Raw genomic sequence first — 17,699 nt, 5'->3', positions numbered from 1 at the left:
GGGCTGTGGATCTTGTCCAAAGCCCAGGGCGGGGCTAGGGCCATACCATGATCCCGTTGGGAACCCAGGGGGAGCACTAGTTGGTTTGCATCAATGGGGCTCCCACTATCGGTTGTTGACCCTTACTGGACACCCTGCGTGACGGGCAGGAGTCAGATATAGTCGGGTCAATTCCAATGCCTAAGCTAATGCCGCTCACATTCTGTAACCAATACAGTTGTGGCCTAAATTTGCCCAATAACATTAACCTAATATCTGTGTCCTTGTGTCTTATTCATCAATGAGGAGGTGGTCTCAGGCTCTCAACACCCAATCAATCAATCTCCTTTATTGGCATAGAAATGTAGCTAGTCAAAGAACTTAGAGTAGAAAATGACTCTGCATTTGTCCCATGTGGGCCAATTCATTGGGACATATGCTAATGTCCAGGCTGTGTATAAAACCCAATCAATCAATCCTTTCAATAGGCTACTACCTCAGTGATAGACTGACGAGCATCTCTTGCTTTATATGAGAAGTTGTCCCCCCAAAGTAGTGATTTTTTTCCTTCCAGAAGAGTGAAAGCTAGAAATTCAGTTGTGTGGAAGAAAGGATCTCCAGGACAGCTGCTTACAGACACAGGGTCATCATGGCTGTAGCTTTTGTATTGTTGTGCTCATCACATGTCTTTGGACATTGAGGAATTCTAGGGGTACAGTGATTACCTAGATTTGGTTCCCTTTTGAAGAAGGTCACTGGAGGTTTATTGGTGCTTGGAAATACTGCATTTATTTACAAATACACAAGTTGAGTGTAGGTGGACATGTAGCTTAAACACTCCAACAGACAGCCTAAGTCTACTGTTCTCACATCAGATTTCCAGCGATACAGTGAGCATCTTAAGTTGCTTGCAAAGCCTGAACTCAGTCTCTTCCTCCGAGTTAAGCTGCAGTCTCACACACAAACATCTGGATTATCTCAACCTTAGCTGGAAAGAAAGTCTTCCCTTTTCTCTGTTTTTCACATTTTCAGAACCATCCCCAAATGATCCTGTATCGAGAAGCAATTGTGTAAATATTTAGTCCCATGGCAACATTTCACTTATGCTGAAACATCCTCTTCTCTGCATTAAAAAAATAAGGTTGAGCATGAATATTTTTACATCTAGCACATCTCAAAAATATTTGGTGCCTCTCCAAATAAATGAGGGCCATCTGGCACCTCTCAGGCAGGTCTGTTTTGCCCCTATAAAAATGCGTTTACATTGTAAGAAATAGAGATTTCCTTACTTTAATTTGACATCTCTTGTTGCATGTGAGATGCAAATATACATATTTGTATCTAAACCATTATGCTGCGTGCATGCGCTCTAAAATCTTGAGGCCCTTATTATGAAATTGTGCTCTGTGTATTAGTAGCATCTGACTTCAGAGTGAACCCAAGTCAGTTACAAAGCTGCTCCCCATTCATGCATTGGTTGAAGCTAAGCACTGAAGACTTCACAATGTGATCATCAGCAGGTTAACTTGGACACCATTCCACAGGAATGGTGAAGTTCCACTCATGTAAGCCATTTGAGGCGATGTCCCTCTGCTCCCGCCAAGATGTTCTCAAACAGATGGAAGTCCAAGGGAGAATATTTATTTAAAGCCAGATGGCAAAATCTGGCTGGGCATCTTTGAACTCATTGAAGGTAAAAGATCGCGATCGCCTTCTAAGAGCAGAACAGCCATGAGGTCTGCCATGGAGTAAGTCTAAGTAAAGGTTGGATCTCAGGAAGCGAGGGTAACAGTCTTGCTCCATCAGGGCATAGATTTTGGTCTGCGCAGCATCAAATGTGTTGCGTGTCGGGTGACTCATGCTCTGACTGGTGCATGTTTTGGTGTTAAAGTCAAGGTTGACCTAGAAAGAAAGAAAAAAGAAAGGGGAAAAAACACATCACATGGCAAAGCAAATATTATTGATGGCGTTTCTCAAGCTTCTCTCTTAATGAGTACATGGCTTAGCCTACAAGTTCACATTCAAGTCCTATGCATACAGGAATCATGTACAAGCTGACGTGATTTTCCACACATGACCAAGGAACAGATGTTGTTGAACTCCAACTCCCATAGTCTGTGACCGCTGGTGTTGCTGGCTGGGGCTGATGGGAATTTAACAACATTTGAAGGGCCACAGGTTCTCTATCCCTGCAACAGATGCTTGACTACACATAGGCTTGTGAAATTGTTTCTTTTGGATCAAGGATACACATGTTCTAGACCCTTTTAGACCATGAAGTTCATTAGGCGACTAAGGGAAAAATCTTGTACTCTGCTTCAAGACCTTAAGATTGTATGGAAGTGGGGAGGGAAGAAAAAATAATGGTAACAAGTGAGTCACATGGTTTTGTGGCATTTTATCCGTAATGTAGGGGGATTCACCATATCTGCACTGTTGCATAAAGTTATTTATCCACTCTGGTTTTTAAAGTGTGCTGAGAAGATAAATTCTAATATTTGCAATTTTGTTTTAAATGGCAAAGTGTCTTTGAACTACAGAGGAAGTCAGCTATCTGATTTATGTGAGATTTGGGGGGAAGTTGTGTGTCGCTACTGCTGGGGGAAAAACCTCAGTTTCTGCTGAGTTTCAGCCTTAACAGTAGGCTTCTACGCCATAGTTTAATTTTTAAAGCACTCTTATACAATTTAACGGGACACGGGTGGTGCTGTGGGTTAAACCACAGAGCCTAGGACTTGCCAATCAGAAGGTTGGCGGTTCGAATCCCCATGGCGGGGTGAGCTCCTGTTGCTCAGTCCCAGCTCCTGCCAACCTAGCAGTTTGAAAGCACGTCAAGTGCAAGTAGAGAAATAGGTACCGCTCCAGCGGGAAGGTAAATGGTGTTTCCGTGCACTGCTCTGGTTCGCCAGAAGCGGCTTAGTCATGCTGGCCCCATGACCCAGAAGCTATATGCCGGCTCCCTTGGCCAATAAAGCGAGATGAGCGCCGCAACCCCAGAGTCGGTCACGACTGGACCTAATGGTCAGGGGTCCCTTTACCCTTTATACAATTTAACAGTCATGCCCCCACTGCCAAAGAGTTTTGGGAACTGTTTGACAGGGGTGCTGAGAGTATCTGGAGACACCTCACAGAGCTACAGTGCTTAGTACCCTTCACAAACAATTCACAGGATTCTTTGGGGGTGAGGATGTGATCTAAAAACCAGTTAGATCCCGTTGCAACAGCATGGTAAAAGCACATCTTAAGGAGTTTGGGACATTCTAAAGGCAGTCACACGTTCATGTTTTATTAATGAAAATGATAAAAATTATATTGAAAGAAGCAAAAAATAAAAATAAAGGCAGTCACACAACCCCATCAACATGCAGGTGACATTTTCTTGACCGTAGTCACAGGCTGTTCGAGTCCCACTAAGGTCAGGTCATCACATTGTTGTAAGGAGAGCACACAAACCACAGACAGATGTTTATCAAATCTTCAAAGAAACATGATTTATACTTCTGTAGAGAAGCTCTGCTGGATCCAATGAAAGGCCCATCTATTCCAGCTTCCTGCTTCCCCCCCATAGCCCAAAGGATACCTCCTAGAAACCCACAAGCAGGACATGTGTGTTGTAGCCTTCCTCCATTGTTGTTACTCCAGCAGCTGCTATTCAGGTCAGGACCATCCCACAAACTGAGATTTCAGGGCTCAAACCTGATACCTAGGGATGGCCCCCTGGTGATGTCACTGTGGGCAGATCCTGGCGATGTCATGGTGTGATTCTTCCTCTGTGCTCCCTCCTGCCACTGAACCCTGGAGACGGAGGTTAATTGGGAGAGGGGAAGAGGGAAAATACCCCCCCAACACCTATGCAATAATTATACTACCTTTGGAACTGGATGCGGCATATATGACTAGTCGCCACTGATATCTTTTCCCCCCCATGAACTTGGGCTATAAAATTAGGGGAAGCGACATTGGCTCCCATGAGCTGCATGAGGCTACAAATTTGAGGTGCAGTTAAAAGGAAGCACAGTCTGTCTCAAACTGAGATGCACAGGGGCAGGGGCACTATTTTTATTTTCTCCCACAGAAACTGAATGCCTAGCACTGACTCCTACCAGGAAAAAGCATTTGCTCCTGGTACCAGTATGCTGTTTCCCAGCCAAAGAGCCTGAAGCGGATTTCAGTAATAAGCAAAACATACTGCTACATGTGGGGATAATGCTGCCACTGGGCTTGGGATCATATCTTAACAGTGTACCCAACAGGCTGTCCTGTTAGCAACACAGATCACATGAGTTGGGGGAGCATTGCAATATGTCTCAGTGCAAAATATTTGTCCAAGTCCAAGTTTTATTGGACTTCTAACAAGCCAAGGGCTTGAGCAGGAAAAAAATGTGTAAATTATTTCATTCTACCAGGGCCGTCTTAAGCATATCCAGTGCCGTGGTGCAAAGATCCCTCTGGCGCCCACCTGGCAACTCCAAAACAAGGGAGGGGTGGTGGAAAATGTCCTCTGCCTCCCCCACTGCCCCGATCCCCGGTGTGGTGGCAGTGATCAAGCAGGAAAACGTGCTGGCGGACATGCTGTTTGCCGTTGGGGCACCCAAGAAGGCAGCTCAGGAAGGCTGCACACCGACTTTTGCCAGGAAGCAAGAGGAGCACAACAATAATAATATTATAATTTATTATTTGTACCCCGCCCTTCTGGCTGGGTTTCCCCAGCCACTCTGGGCAGCTTCCAACAAAGACCCAAAAATACACTAAAATGTCACACATTAAAAACTTCCCTGAACAGGGCTGCCTTCAGATGTCTTCTGAATGTCAGGTAGTTGTTTATCTCTTTGACATCTGATGGGAGGGCATTCCACAGGGCGGGTGCCACTACCGAGAAGGCACTCTGCCTGGTTCCCTGTAGCTTTGCTTCTCGCAATGAGGGAACCGCCAGAAGGCCCTTGGCGCTGGACCTCAGTTTCCGGGCAGAACGATGGGGGTGGAGACGCTCCTTCAGGTATACTGGGCCGAGGCCGTTTAGGGCTTTAAAGGTCAACACCAACACTTTGAATTGTGCTCGGAAACGTACTGGGAGCCAATGTAGGTCTTTCAAGACTGGTGTTATGTGGTCTTAGCGGCCGCCCCCAGTCACCAGTCTGCTGCATTCTGGATTAGTTGTAGTTTCTGGGTCACCTTCAAAGGTAGCCCCACGTAGAGCGCATTGCAGTAGTCCAGGTGGGAGATAACTAGAACATGCACCACTCTGGCAAGACAGTCTGTGGGCAGGTAGGGTCTCAGCCTGCATACCAGGTGGAGCTGGTAGATAGCTGCCCTGGACACAGAATTGACCTGTGCCTCCATGGACAGCTGTGAGTCCAAAATGACTCCCAGGCTGCGTACCTGGTCCTTCAGGGGCACAGTTACCCCATTCAGGATCAGAGAGTCCTCCACACCAGCCTGTCCCCCAAGAACAGTATTTCTTTCTTGTCAGGATTCAACCTGAAACTCGGAGCAGGGCCATCTTTTGCAGATGCAGAGGTTTGGGAGGGAAACTGCACGTCCGCCAGCCATATAGTTGGTGGAGCACAGCTGGCAGGCATGCAGGGAAAGGGGAGGCTGCCGGCAAAGCCGCGCAGCTCCCCCACTCACTAGGACGCCCCTGAGGGACCGGCGCCCTGGCGCAACGCACCACTAAGACCAATGGGAGAGACGGCTCTGCATTCTACTGTAGACTGTCAAAAGCGTATTGGAAACAAGATGTCGTACATCACTTCTGGAAGATGACCAGGCTTGGGTTTCAGTGAGCCTTCATGAGAAGAAGATGTCAATGGGGTTGAAGATCTCTTTTCCCCAATCCAGCTGGGCCAAGAGACTTCCTGCTTTATTGTACCAGTCATGGTAGTACACATGGATGGAGGTTATCTCCTATAATAAGATATGCTAATATGCAGGTCTTCCCTACTTGACATGATGGGCACTTGGCTAGTAAGATACAATTAAGAACCTGGACTGAAACATCAACTGTGTGCATATTTGTTTACATGTGATATGTCACTAATACACCATCATTAGTACCGCCTTTTGGAATAAATCTGTAATCAATCTTTTTAGACTATGATTATTACTTCAATGCTGTGTTTAAGCTGGTGATTTGTTTTATTCATTTGGCTTATTATCTGAAATCTTGGCAATGTAATAGGAATGCTTTGTATGTAATACTAATTACATCTATAATTATGGGTTTAGCAGACAGATGAAAAGTAATTCTAATGTATTAGCATCAAATATAGGCAGATACATTATGGGCACATAAACTAATATTTGTACTTCAAATTGATGTTGTTGTGGTAGCATGTGCTATAATTTTCCCGACATGTTTTCAAACTGTGGCCTCAATGCAGACAAGGTTAAGCGCTGTTCAGCACAAGGCCATGTATTTTTACTCAGAAATAGGTTCTACTGTGTTCAATGGGGCTGACATCCTAGCAAGTTGGTCTGGGGTTTTATCTAGGTCAGTCTATTTGTCCATCTTGCCTGCTATTGTTTTCTCTTACAGACAGAGGTTTTTCCTGCCACCTGTTGCCTGAATATTTTTAAACTTATGCAAGACAGATTGTGCCAAAAGGATTGTTTTCGCTATACCTCTTTCGGAGCTTCTTTTTCTATGAAGGTCTCATAAATGGTCTTTGCTTTGAGTGAAAGTTGGGAAGCTTCTGTGTTCTTCTTGTAATCTTCACATGCCATCCAAAATTCAATGTTCTCTTCACTAAACTCACTTTTCAGGAACCTTGTGAATGCATCTAATCCACCTATGAAAGAAAAGAGATTCAAAGCAAGGCATATTAAGTAATAAAACATAATTACATTTCTTCAATCACAGTTTAAACAGAAACACCTTTTTCAGTATTATTATTATTATTATTATTATTATTATTATTATTATTATTTATTACTTATACCTCACCTATCTGGCCAGGCCTCCACAGCCACTCTGGGCGGCTTCCAACAGAACATTAAAAACACAATAAAACAACAAACATTAAAAACTTCCCTAAACAGATGTCTTCAGATGTCTTCTAAAGGTCAGATAGTTGTTTATTTCCTTGACATCTGGTAGGAGGGCGTTCCACATAGCAAGAGAGGTCAAAGGCCAGGCTAGTTATCTCCCTGATAACTAGGTTTTCTAGAATTTTGTTTTCTTTTGAAAAATGCCCAGTTACAAAATCAATTGTCTGTTGTGATTTAGCTCAGACACATATTCAGAACCTCAGTGAAAACATGCCTAATCGCTAGAGATGATAAGACCTAAATGGGGGTATGGGAATAAACGTTTAGAAAATAGAAGGCCCCATATCCCTTTTCTATGTTCAATGTGACAAAAATGTTATAGGGTGTGTGTGGAAAACACCTCCCCTTTCTTTCCCCGTCTTGCCAAATGATCAGTGAAATTATATTGCTTCTATTATAGGGATATTGACACCTGAGTTTTTCTTATTTCTGCATGACCATATCTGCACCATACATATAAGTACTATAATACCACTTTAACAGTCATGGGTTCCGCCAAAGACCGCTGGGAACTGTAGTTTGTTAAGGATGCTTAGAGTGGTAAGGAGATTGCTATTCCCCTTACAAAGCTAGAATTCTCATAATTGTTTGACAATCAAACCCTATTCCCTGGAAACTCAGGGACAGGAATAGGTGTTTCCCAACAACTCTCAGCCCCCTTAATCAATGGCAGTTCCTGGGATTCTTAGTCGGAAGCCATGACTGTTAAAGTGATAGCATTGTGCTTTAAATGTGTGGTGTAGAAGTGAGCAATGTTGAAATTTACATGCTGACTCTTGTCCAACTTTGTAGAGTGGTACCTTGGTTCTCAAACGCCTTAGTACTCAAACAACTTGGAACTTAAACACTGCAAACACGAAAGTAAGTGTTCCGGTTTGTGAACTGTTTTTGGAAGCCGAACGTGCTCTGTTTTGAGTATTATGCTTCCAATTTGAGTGCCACACTTCCATTTTGGGTGTTACACTGAGGTCTATCTGTTTTTGCTATTTATTTTGTGTTTTTGTTTTTGTGGCTCTCTTTTGTGACTGTGTGGAACCCAGTTCAGCTACTGACTGATTGATTGTGTGACTGCAGTACATTGTTTATTGCTTTCATTTTATGGATCAATGGCCTCGTTAGATAGTAAAATTCATGTTAAATTGCTGTTTTAGGGGTTGTTTTTAAACGTCTGGAACAGATTAATCCATTTTGCATTACCTTCTAGGGGAAAGCGCACCTTGTTTTTGGAACGCTTTGGTTTTGGAACGGACTTCCAGAACGGATTAAGTTTGAGAACCAAGGTACCACTGTACATGCACAGCAATAGGTATCTGTTGTCTGATCAATCAAATTCAGCATTAGTTGATAAACAGATTGTGCTAAGCTGATTTGCATCCCTACTTTTAAATGTTACATTTTACGACCAGCAAAAAAGTTTTAGGACAGCATGAGTGGACCCATTGAAAACAATGAATTTAAGTTGGTCATGTCCATGGATTTAAACAGTTTACTCTGAGTATGGGGGGAAAACCCATGTGCAAATGCAAAACCACCATAGATCACAATGTATTTGGCTTTTAACCTTACAATGATCAAGCCTTTTCCTTACTGTAATTCCTAATGGTGTATGACATTTGAAGAGTCTTTTTGATATGAAAGATCTCTACTTTCAACAAATAACGATTTACAATTCTCTGTAAATATATAATGTACAAGTAACTTAACCCTCAACTGTCTACGAGGTTTCCTCACATCACCTTTGAGGAATATGACCCGCTGAATAATTGTCTCCTCTGGAGAAGCTCTGCCACTTCTAAGTTTCCTCAGGTCTGTTTTCTGATCAAAATTCAAGGCCACGCTCCACAGGAATCCATTTGTTGTTGGAAGTCGGATTTAATAGACTTCCTCTGTTTACACATGGCTAGTCCTCCACCACAGAAGAATAATCACAAATGAGACATTTCAGCAGGAAATATAGTTTTGAGCCTACTTTCAAAATGAAAGAAAGTGTGTGTGTGGGGGGACCTTTTATGCAGCATAATTCCAGCTGAAAACCCTAACACAAACCTTTCTGAGAAATCAGTTCGTCAAAAGATTCGCCCCACTTCTTCACAGTTTCAGGGGTTTCACTGCGAGAGACCAAAAAAAGAGAGAGTGGGGTAAGGAAAAATAGTTATGCATTTTGAGTAATTTGGAGGATTTCCTCCACAACACATTATCTCCTATTGCTGTCAGTTTGCCATATTTTACACAGCGTTGAATCAGATTACTTTGCAAAGGGGAACTCTTTCCCTCAAGCCTTCAAAAACTGTTTCTCTAATTTTGCTGACATTTCTCCCACTATTGAATTGTGCAGATTCCCGCCCCCCCATCTTCAAAGTGTTGAGGGGGGGGGGAAGTACCATACTTTTCCGTGTATAAGACTAGGCTTTCCCCCTTAAAAATCATGCTGAAAAGTGGGGGTCGTCCTATACGTCGGTAGTGAATAGGGCGGATGTTTGATTCGCTGCTGCCACAGCTCTCACCGGCTATTGTGCACGTTATTGGTTGCTGCGTCAATGGGTGGTGTCGATTGGCTGACGCTGCAGCAATTGGGCGGGTGATTGGCAGCTTCCGCCAGCGAGGGGACAGATGGGAGGCGGATTTTGTGACGCATGCGGGTGAGTGATATTCAGCATTGCCCCCTAAAAAAAGCTCAACAACCTTTTGCCATCTCCGATATGATAATCTTTATTGTCCTTATCCCATACAGAACAATGAAATTGAAAAAAAATCTACATCAGACATTCAAAAGCCAACAAGCCTGCTACCCCAGCTATCCCAGCCTGGTTAGCCCCCTAAAACTCTGATACCCCATAATTAAATACAATATAAATAATTCGTCCCAACAAAGACTCCTCTCCAGTGAGCTCTCAGCCGCAGCGTCTGCAAGTGCTGCGATCTTTAGAATTATTCTCCCTCCATTTTCTGACATTTCAGTCCCCCTAAAATAGTAAAGGTAAAGGGACCCCTGACCATTAGGTCCAGTCGTGACCGACTCTGCGGTTGCGGCGCTCATCTCACTTTATTGGCCGAGAGAGCCGGCATACAGCTTCCGGGTCATGTGGCCAGCATGACAAAGCCGCCTCTGGCAAACCAGAGCAGCACACGGAAACGCTGTTTACCTTCCCGCTGGAGCGGTACCTATTTATCTACCTATTTATCTATTTATCTACTCGCACTTTGACGTGCTTTCAAACTGCTAGGTTGGCAGGAGCAGGGACCGAGCAATGGGAGCTCACCCCGTCATGGGGATTCGAACCACCGACCTTCTGATCGGCAAGTCCTAGGCTCTGTGGTTTAACCCACAGCGCCACCCACATCCCTAAATAGGGGGCGTCTTATCCATGGGGGCGTCTTATAGACGGAAAAGTATGGTACTTTCCCACAGATATTATTTTGTTGTGTCCCTGGTCTTTAAATAAATAATAAAAAGCCCAACCATTCTCTATGGTAAAGATCATAAGACAATGGGGTCAGCTGTCTTTTCGAAATGGTGAGGAGAAAAGCGCAAAAGCTAAAATGAACCGCTTTCACTGAGATGGGGTTTCAAATGCAGCCTGTCTAAGAATCTGTGACCACAGGCTATTTTTAACAGTTCACAGGAAGCTCTATGGTACATACGCAGTGGCCCCGTAACAATTTTAACACACGAAGCCTGTCGTTTTTTCAACAGCAAAATAACATTTTTCAAATGTCATGCTATTTCTGAAGCACCAGATTTTATTTTATTTTATTCTGGTGGCAGGGAACGGGCAAGGACAGTGTATTTTTTTTTCAAAAAATCAAATATGGCAGACTGTGAATTTTGTTTATTGATCTCTGGTTCTGTTGTTCACAGAAAGGTAAGTAGAGATCTCATTCGTTCTCCCTGTGAAAAGGTTTGGGGAATGACCTTTCGTAATATTTGCTTGGCTGCCCTTTGGGGCTGTAGGACTTATGATTAAGGTAAATTATTACACAGTACTTCATAGAGTAATGTAAGCTGAAAGAAAGGCTGCAGTTCCCAAAGAGGTTACAATATAAATTTTAGATAGCTTGGGGAGGGATAGACAACAGAGAGAGGGGGAAGCAGGGCAGGCAGGCAAATTCAATGACAGCAAAACGAGGAAAAACGAGAGAAAGAGAATGAGAGAGATCAGGAGGGGATAGGTGAGTTATTAAGAGGCTCAGACAACTATGTGATTTTAGTACAGTCAGGGGGTGAAGCTCACAGAAAATTTATAGGAAATATATTGTTGTTGTATGTTCTTATTTATTTATTTATTAAACTTATTAGTCATTTGTAACCTGAAGGTTTGTAATTGACTTACAGCAAAGAAATATATATACACATACATAATACCATGGTGGGGGCGGGGGGGGGAGAGATCTTATATTCCATTGATATTTTGTATAACATAAAAAAACACACACACAACCGCTGTGCAAATATTAGCAAACAAAACTCCACCTTTCTTTTCTCCCAACCTTATACTCTATCTGACATTAAAGTTTCACAATGAATATAACTGATCTGTAGCAAGGACTTTATGATCTGAAAAAAATTAGACCACGCATGTACTTTTGTAACCCAGGAAAATCTTTAATAAAAACAAATAATAATAATAATAATAATAATAATAATAATAATAATAATAATTAAAAAAAATGTTGGCTGCTGAACCAATGCAATTAAAGAATTTAAAGTGGATTGGCTACATTTGCCTTCAAAATTATAAATGCAAAATGCTTTGTATGTCAGCATCGCAAAAGAAATAGCAAAACTCACATAATAAACAAAGCAATATCCACACCCACCAATTAGCATATAAGTAAAACCTCAAACCCCCCGCCTTACGTTCATATTGTTTCATTATTGACTGCACCCCTCCCCCTCGTTTCCTGTCATCCTTCCTTCCTAACAGAAGTGATGGAATCAGACTGGACATTGCTGAGGTTACACTATCTACATCATATGGCCCCCATTCTGAGTGTATTCATATTTCCACACATCTTGAATCTCCTCACACAGCAGGCAGAGTTGGGAGCTTTCTCCAAGTTGGTGAACTTTAAAAGCAAGTCCCCATTTTGGCTGAGCTCTGTGTCCCGCAGCAACATTGACTAGGCCAATCGAGGCCAGTTTAGAATATCACACGCTCCTTTGGCTTAATGGGAAGTTGAGTATGGGTAGCAAGGCAATTTTGAAAGAGTCCAAAACAGAAAAGGAGAAACAGTTTGAATTATAGTGCCTGCTTGCTGCTACTTTTGGGGAACTGAAGCTTGCTGAGGATTAATCAGTTTGTTTGTGCATGTCCTCAGTTCTCAGCTGCTCAACCTGTACTCTTGCAAGTAAGTAGTTATTCCAAAATTACCACGCAATTCTCGTAATCTTTGCTCACAAGGAAACGGACTCCATTAAGGTCCTGATCACTTGGAGAGGTGAAGAGTGTTAAACTACGTATATAGATAAAAGGCACAGGTCTCATGCTGGAGAGCTTCTGGATTTGGACAGGGCTACTGCCTGGTATAGGGACGCGGTTGGCACTGTGGGTTAAACCACAGAGCCTAGGACTTGCTGATCAGAAGGTCAGTGGTTCGAATCCCCGCAATGGGGTGAGCTCCTGTTGTTCAGTCCCAGCTCCTGCCAACCTAGCAGTTCAAAAGCATGTCAAAGTGCAAGTAGATAAATAGGTACCACTCCAGCGGGAAGGTAAATGGCGTTTCCGTGCGCTGCTCTGGTTCGCCAGAAGTGGCTTAGTCATGCTCACCACATGACCCGGAAGCTGTACGCCGGCTCCCTCGGCCAGTAAAGCGAGATGAGGGCCGCAACCCCAGAGTCGGCCATGACTGGACCTAATGGTCAGGGGTCCCTTTACCTTTACCTTACTGCCTGGTATTATTGCCCCCCCAACACTCACCTTGAAGCCATTGCCAGTTTCTCAAATTTGTGAAGTTGCGCATCTGGGTGCAATTCAGACTTCTGCAACAGGAGACTCAACCGGTTATTCTTTTCCCGATTCCTACAAGAGAATTTGAGCCACTACATATCACCACTGCAAGAGATTTTCAAAGGCTTCCCCTTTGCTAATGCACAACGTTTCTGAAAAGCTGATCATTTCCCTCTCACATGCCATTGCACTAATGTTGATGTTATTTCTCCCATGTTTGCTATAGAGAATAACAAATTTCTCACTTACACCTTTGCATACATTTACATGTTGAATCGCCTGCAAAGGGTAAATGAAAGTCTTTTCATCTTAACACTCAGATTTAGCTTGTAGGTGGGGAAGGGATGTGGATTTAATTGTAGCGAGCAAAGAGAGAGGGTCAAGGTCTTCTGGTGCTATTAAAAAAGCCTACTAAAACAGGGAAATGTAGCACAAATTGCAGCATTAAAACTGTTAACTACAAATTAGGTAAGAATTGTGGCGCTGTGGGTAAAACCTCAGTGCCTAGGACTTGCCGATTGTATGGTCGGCGGTTCGAATCCCCGCGGCGGGGTGAGCTCCCGTCATTCTGTCCCAGCTCCTGCCCACCTAGCAGTTCGAAAGCACCCCTAAGTGCAAGTAGATAAATAGGTACCGCTTTATAGCGGGAAGGTAAACGGCGTTTCCATGTGCTGCGCTGGTGCTGGCTCGCCAGAGCAGCTTCGTCATGCTGGCCACGTGACTCGGAAGTGTCTCCGGACAGCGCTGGCCCCCGGCCTCTTAAGCGAGATGGGGGCGCAACCTCAGAGTCGGTCACGACTGGCCCGTACGGGCAGGGGTACCTTTACCTTTACAGCAGACGTCTGTCTTTTACCAAAAAGAGCTACCCAAATTTCTTCTCTCCCCTCATAATATGTAGTATTACACAGGAATAGATAGATAGATTTTATTTGTGGTTCATACCATTTTTATATGTATCCATTCATAAGTCTGTTCCATAACATTCTTGCATTAATGTGTGATTTGGCAATTTTTGTATTTAAGAATATTTTATTACAAGTTAGGTTTTTAAATATGAGTGAAATCCAATTAAGTCATCAAGTAGAGCCACTGAAATCAAGAGACTTTAGTCCAATGAATTCAATGGGTCTCCAATGAGTCTGTCAAGCATTGGATGACACCCTATGTGTTTTATCTCACTGTATGCATTCCTAAGCATATTGAATCCCAAAATATGAAATGTGCTACAATGTTCTGCACAATGTCTTTGCAATGTCTTTGCAACTGTATTGCAAAATTCAGAGATGTGCAAAATCCAAAGGATAATTAACACTCCAGTTCATGCATTAATTTGGGAGGTGCAAATTAGGTCAGTTCACTTAAAAATGTGGATAGAACTACATTCTCATTCATCCCTCCTAAGAAAAATAAATTTGTTATGCGGTGCCATCACACTTTGAGCTCCCCTGTCCCACTCCAATTCATCGATTGCCATTTGTTGAGGTAAGGAAACTCAGAGTGTAATAGCATCATATCAGATGTTATTAGGAAGAGAGAGATTTGTGGGGCTGGAGTTTTCGACAACAGCCAGAACATCTAGTTCCAACCTTAGCTGAGACATTAGCAAAGGCCTGTTTTAATTACCAGGTTTATTATTTGAAAACAATCAATGTAATGCAATTAAGTCTCTGTACATAATTCTCACCCTGGCAGTTCCTAATTTACAAACTCCACTAAAAATGACCCTGGAAAGTTGGAACTAAGACCTTGCCATACTCTTAGGGAGCCTTGCATGCTTGGAAAATGCCCAGTTGTCACGCATTGTTTCTAACTGGGTTGGCAAATAATAAGTAACATAACATAATAGCAGCAGCAAATTATATGTACACCAGTTAAAAATTGTTGTAATTAAGAAGTATATAAATCAAACGTTGACAAAAGGAAAGCAACAACCCAAGCTCCCTATAACCTGAGAACTAGCTTTTTTAAGTAAACAGAAACAATATATCTATTCTTTTTCCCCCTTGGGATGCTATATGGCTTACCATTAAAGCAAAAGAGTTTAGGTATTTGTTAGCAAATTGATACGTCAGCACTTGAAACTTCACAAGGGAGTGTTTTTCACCCTATTGTCAGTGTAAGTCTTGCTTTATAATTCAGGGTATTATTTTTGGAGGTATTGAAGGGCTTGTGCACCATGTCTTCTGTGGTCCCTTTTCCTATGTGAGTCCTCCTCCTCTTCTCCATTGTCACCACTACAGCTTCACCTGCCCTCTTCCTCTGGGCCTAATCCATATAACGAGAGGGAGAGAGAGAGAGAGAGAAGTGATGGCTGTCACCCCTGTCACTGTCCTTGACTCTGTCACCTCCCAGATTTGGGTGCAGTTAAGCTCTACTGATTCCAGTGTCATGCAAGTCCACCCAACTGTGGACTACCAACCTTATGGCTCCTTTGAAATTTTTTTTTAGAGCAGCACATAAAGTTTCCAGACTGCACTGTGCTTCTGACACTGTAGGCTCCAGTCAATGGAAGCTTATGTCGCAATACATCTGCTAACCTTTCAGATACTAGCGGAGACTGTCGTTTTTGCTGTTGCACAGCTTTGGGAATGTTCCGAGTTGTTGAGTAAAGCTTGTACCGGAATATCAAGGTCATGGTCATGGTCCCTTTTCCTTGGAGCTGCAGCCACATGCAGGAGAATACTGGAATATTTTTCCCTCCCTCCCTAGAGGGCTGTTGTCCATGCCTTGCAACAGAAGGCAATCACCAGCCACTCCCTTGTGCAGACAACAAAACATCCATCCTACAAAGGCAAACACCACAGCCTCTTACCTGCTTTTTGTGTCTGGCTTTGACCCCTCTTTATGCATGGATTTCATTACTTTATACAGCGATTTCACTCTTGAAGTAGGATTTAGCTGAGGAGATAAAAGCAATGGATTCTCCATTTTTCTCTTGCCAGCTTCCTCTGAATATACTTCACTCTTCTCTTTTTCAGTTTTCATGTGACACCTTCTCAGTGTTGGTTTCCTATAAGCAGTTTCTCATGCGGTCTCCGTCTTGATTTGGTATTGGTTAAAGGCCCATAGAGTTTGTGGGAGGAAGCTCCCCCCTCCCAATCAACCTAGCTCGAACATCGAGTACATCAGATCTTTCAGTGCTCTCTTCTTCAGCTGCTGTTTCTCTTTTTCAGGCCTGATTACTAACGGCCCAACATTTTGCAAGTCATAAAGATAAACAAAGGCTTTCCCTCGGATGTAGCTTGCGGTTAGTGTATGTGGAACATGATCGACTGTCAGACACATTTGGCATAATGTGTATTGAAACCAAACAGAGTCAAGGATTTTGACGAGAGAGAGAAATGTATTTCCAAGTTATTTGTGTGCCATTCTTCATTTACAAAATTCATACTGCCTTATGTGGATTGTCAGCAGTAACGAGAGTCACCTTACACAACACTATCAAACCGATAGTTACGTAAATTCATCTTTTGCGAGTACTGCTTCTTGAAGTTGTTACGTTTGACACTGGTATTTGCTAAGACATACGTGGAACACAAAAAGCTTTTATTTGGACATTATGTTTAAAAAAACTGATTCATTTGTACATACTTGGAACACAAAAGCTTCTATTTGGACATTACGTATATAAGAACTGATCTATTTGTATTTCCTGTTCTAAATGTTGGTCCTTAATTGCTTCTACTCAACTAGATAATGTGAAAAGAGTTATGTTTATATGATGTATAAAGAATTTATATAGTTAAACACAGCCAGTTACGTTGTGGATATATTTGTAACGAGAGTCACAGCAATGCTCTAACATCATATGCTTCCAAACCATTCATGTTATTTGTATATAGAACTTCATAGAATCATAGAAACTTAGAGTTGGAAGGGACCCCAAGGGTTTTTCAGTCCAACCCAACAATGCAGGAATCTCAGATAAAGCATCTATGACAGGTGACCATCCAACTTCTGCTTAAAATCCTCCATGGGAGGAGAGAGTCCACAACCTCCTGAGGGAGACCGTTCTACCTTCCTCCTAAACAATGAAGGCTGGTGTGGAGAAATGTTGAGTCTGTCCATTTATGCTTTGAATAAGGTTTGTGTGACCTATTGGATGTCAGGGGGCAAAGATCAGAGATGGAGACCTTATGCTACTGCTTTGTAGTAACTTAAGGTTACCAGTTTTTCCCCCAAAGAATCTGGGGACCCTTTTTATTTTTTGAAAAGTGAATATTTTTTAAAAAAATATTTTATTTTATTTTTAAAAAGAAGTAATATCTTCTCTTCTGTGGTCTCCTCTGTCACACAGCCTTCCTCTGGGCCTCAGCCTGCTCTCTTGGAGTGCTTGCTGCCATGGAATAGGCTCGGGCCGGGCCTGAGCTGAGCTCAGTGTGGTGTAGTGGTTAAGAGCTGTAGACTCGTAATCTGGTGAACCGGGTTCGCGTCTCCGCTCCTCCACATGCAGCTGCTGGGTGACCTTGGGCTAGTCACACTTCTCTGAAGTCTCTCAGCCCCACTCACCTCACAGAGTGTTTGTTGTGGGGGAGGAAGAGAAAGGAGAATGTTAGCCGCTTTGAGACTCCTTCAGGTAGTGTGATAAAGCGGGATATCAAATCCAAACTCTTCTTCTTCTTCTTCTCAGCCACATGTCCTTGCCCTCCCAGTGCTCTCCTACCTCTCCTCCTTGGTGGCAGGAGCGTGGCAAGGTCAGGGCTCGCCTCTTTTTTTCTCCTTCCT

General features: G+C 43.0%; 1 protein-coding gene across 1 annotated transcript; it reads right to left on the bottom strand.

The window, feature by feature from the left end:
- Positions 1-494: 494 nt before the first annotated feature.
- RGS18 (regulator of G protein signaling 18) lies at positions 495-16,102 on the bottom strand. Its single transcript, XM_053391442.1, has 5 exons — positions 15,787-16,102; positions 12,945-13,046; positions 9,073-9,134; positions 6,601-6,767; positions 495-1,881 (listed from the first exon to the last, which is right to left on the bottom strand). The coding sequence occupies exons 1-5, from the start codon at positions 15,957-15,959 to the stop codon at positions 1,624-1,626; spliced, it is 762 nt and encodes a 253-aa protein (XP_053247417.1). The 5' UTR covers positions 15,960-16,102; the 3' UTR covers positions 495-1,623.
- Positions 16,103-17,699: the final 1,597 nt, after the last annotated feature.

This window comes from Podarcis raffonei, chromosome 6 (assembly GCF_027172205.1).
Source record: "Podarcis raffonei isolate rPodRaf1 chromosome 6, rPodRaf1.pri, whole genome shotgun sequence".
Taxonomy (NCBI): Eukaryota; Metazoa; Chordata; class Lepidosauria; order Squamata; family Lacertidae; genus Podarcis; species Podarcis raffonei.
Note: the sequence above shows the minus strand (reverse complement) of the source record. Positions and strands in the feature narration are given on the sequence as shown.

Bases quoted from the DNA above. Each gene is read 5' to 3' on its own strand.
- RGS18 (XM_053391442.1), bottom strand. From the start codon at position 15,959: ATGAAAACTGAAAAAGAGAAGAGTGAAGTATATTCAGAGGAAGCTGGC. The intron at 13,047-15,786 runs GTAAGAGGCTGT...ATTCTCTTGTAG, and splicing joins AAGCCAGACACAAAAAGCAG to GAATCGGGAAAAGAATAACC. The intron at 6,768-9,072 runs GTTTGTGTTAGG...TTTCTTTCATAG, and splicing joins CGAACTGATTTCTCAGAAAG to GTGGATTAGATGCATTCACA.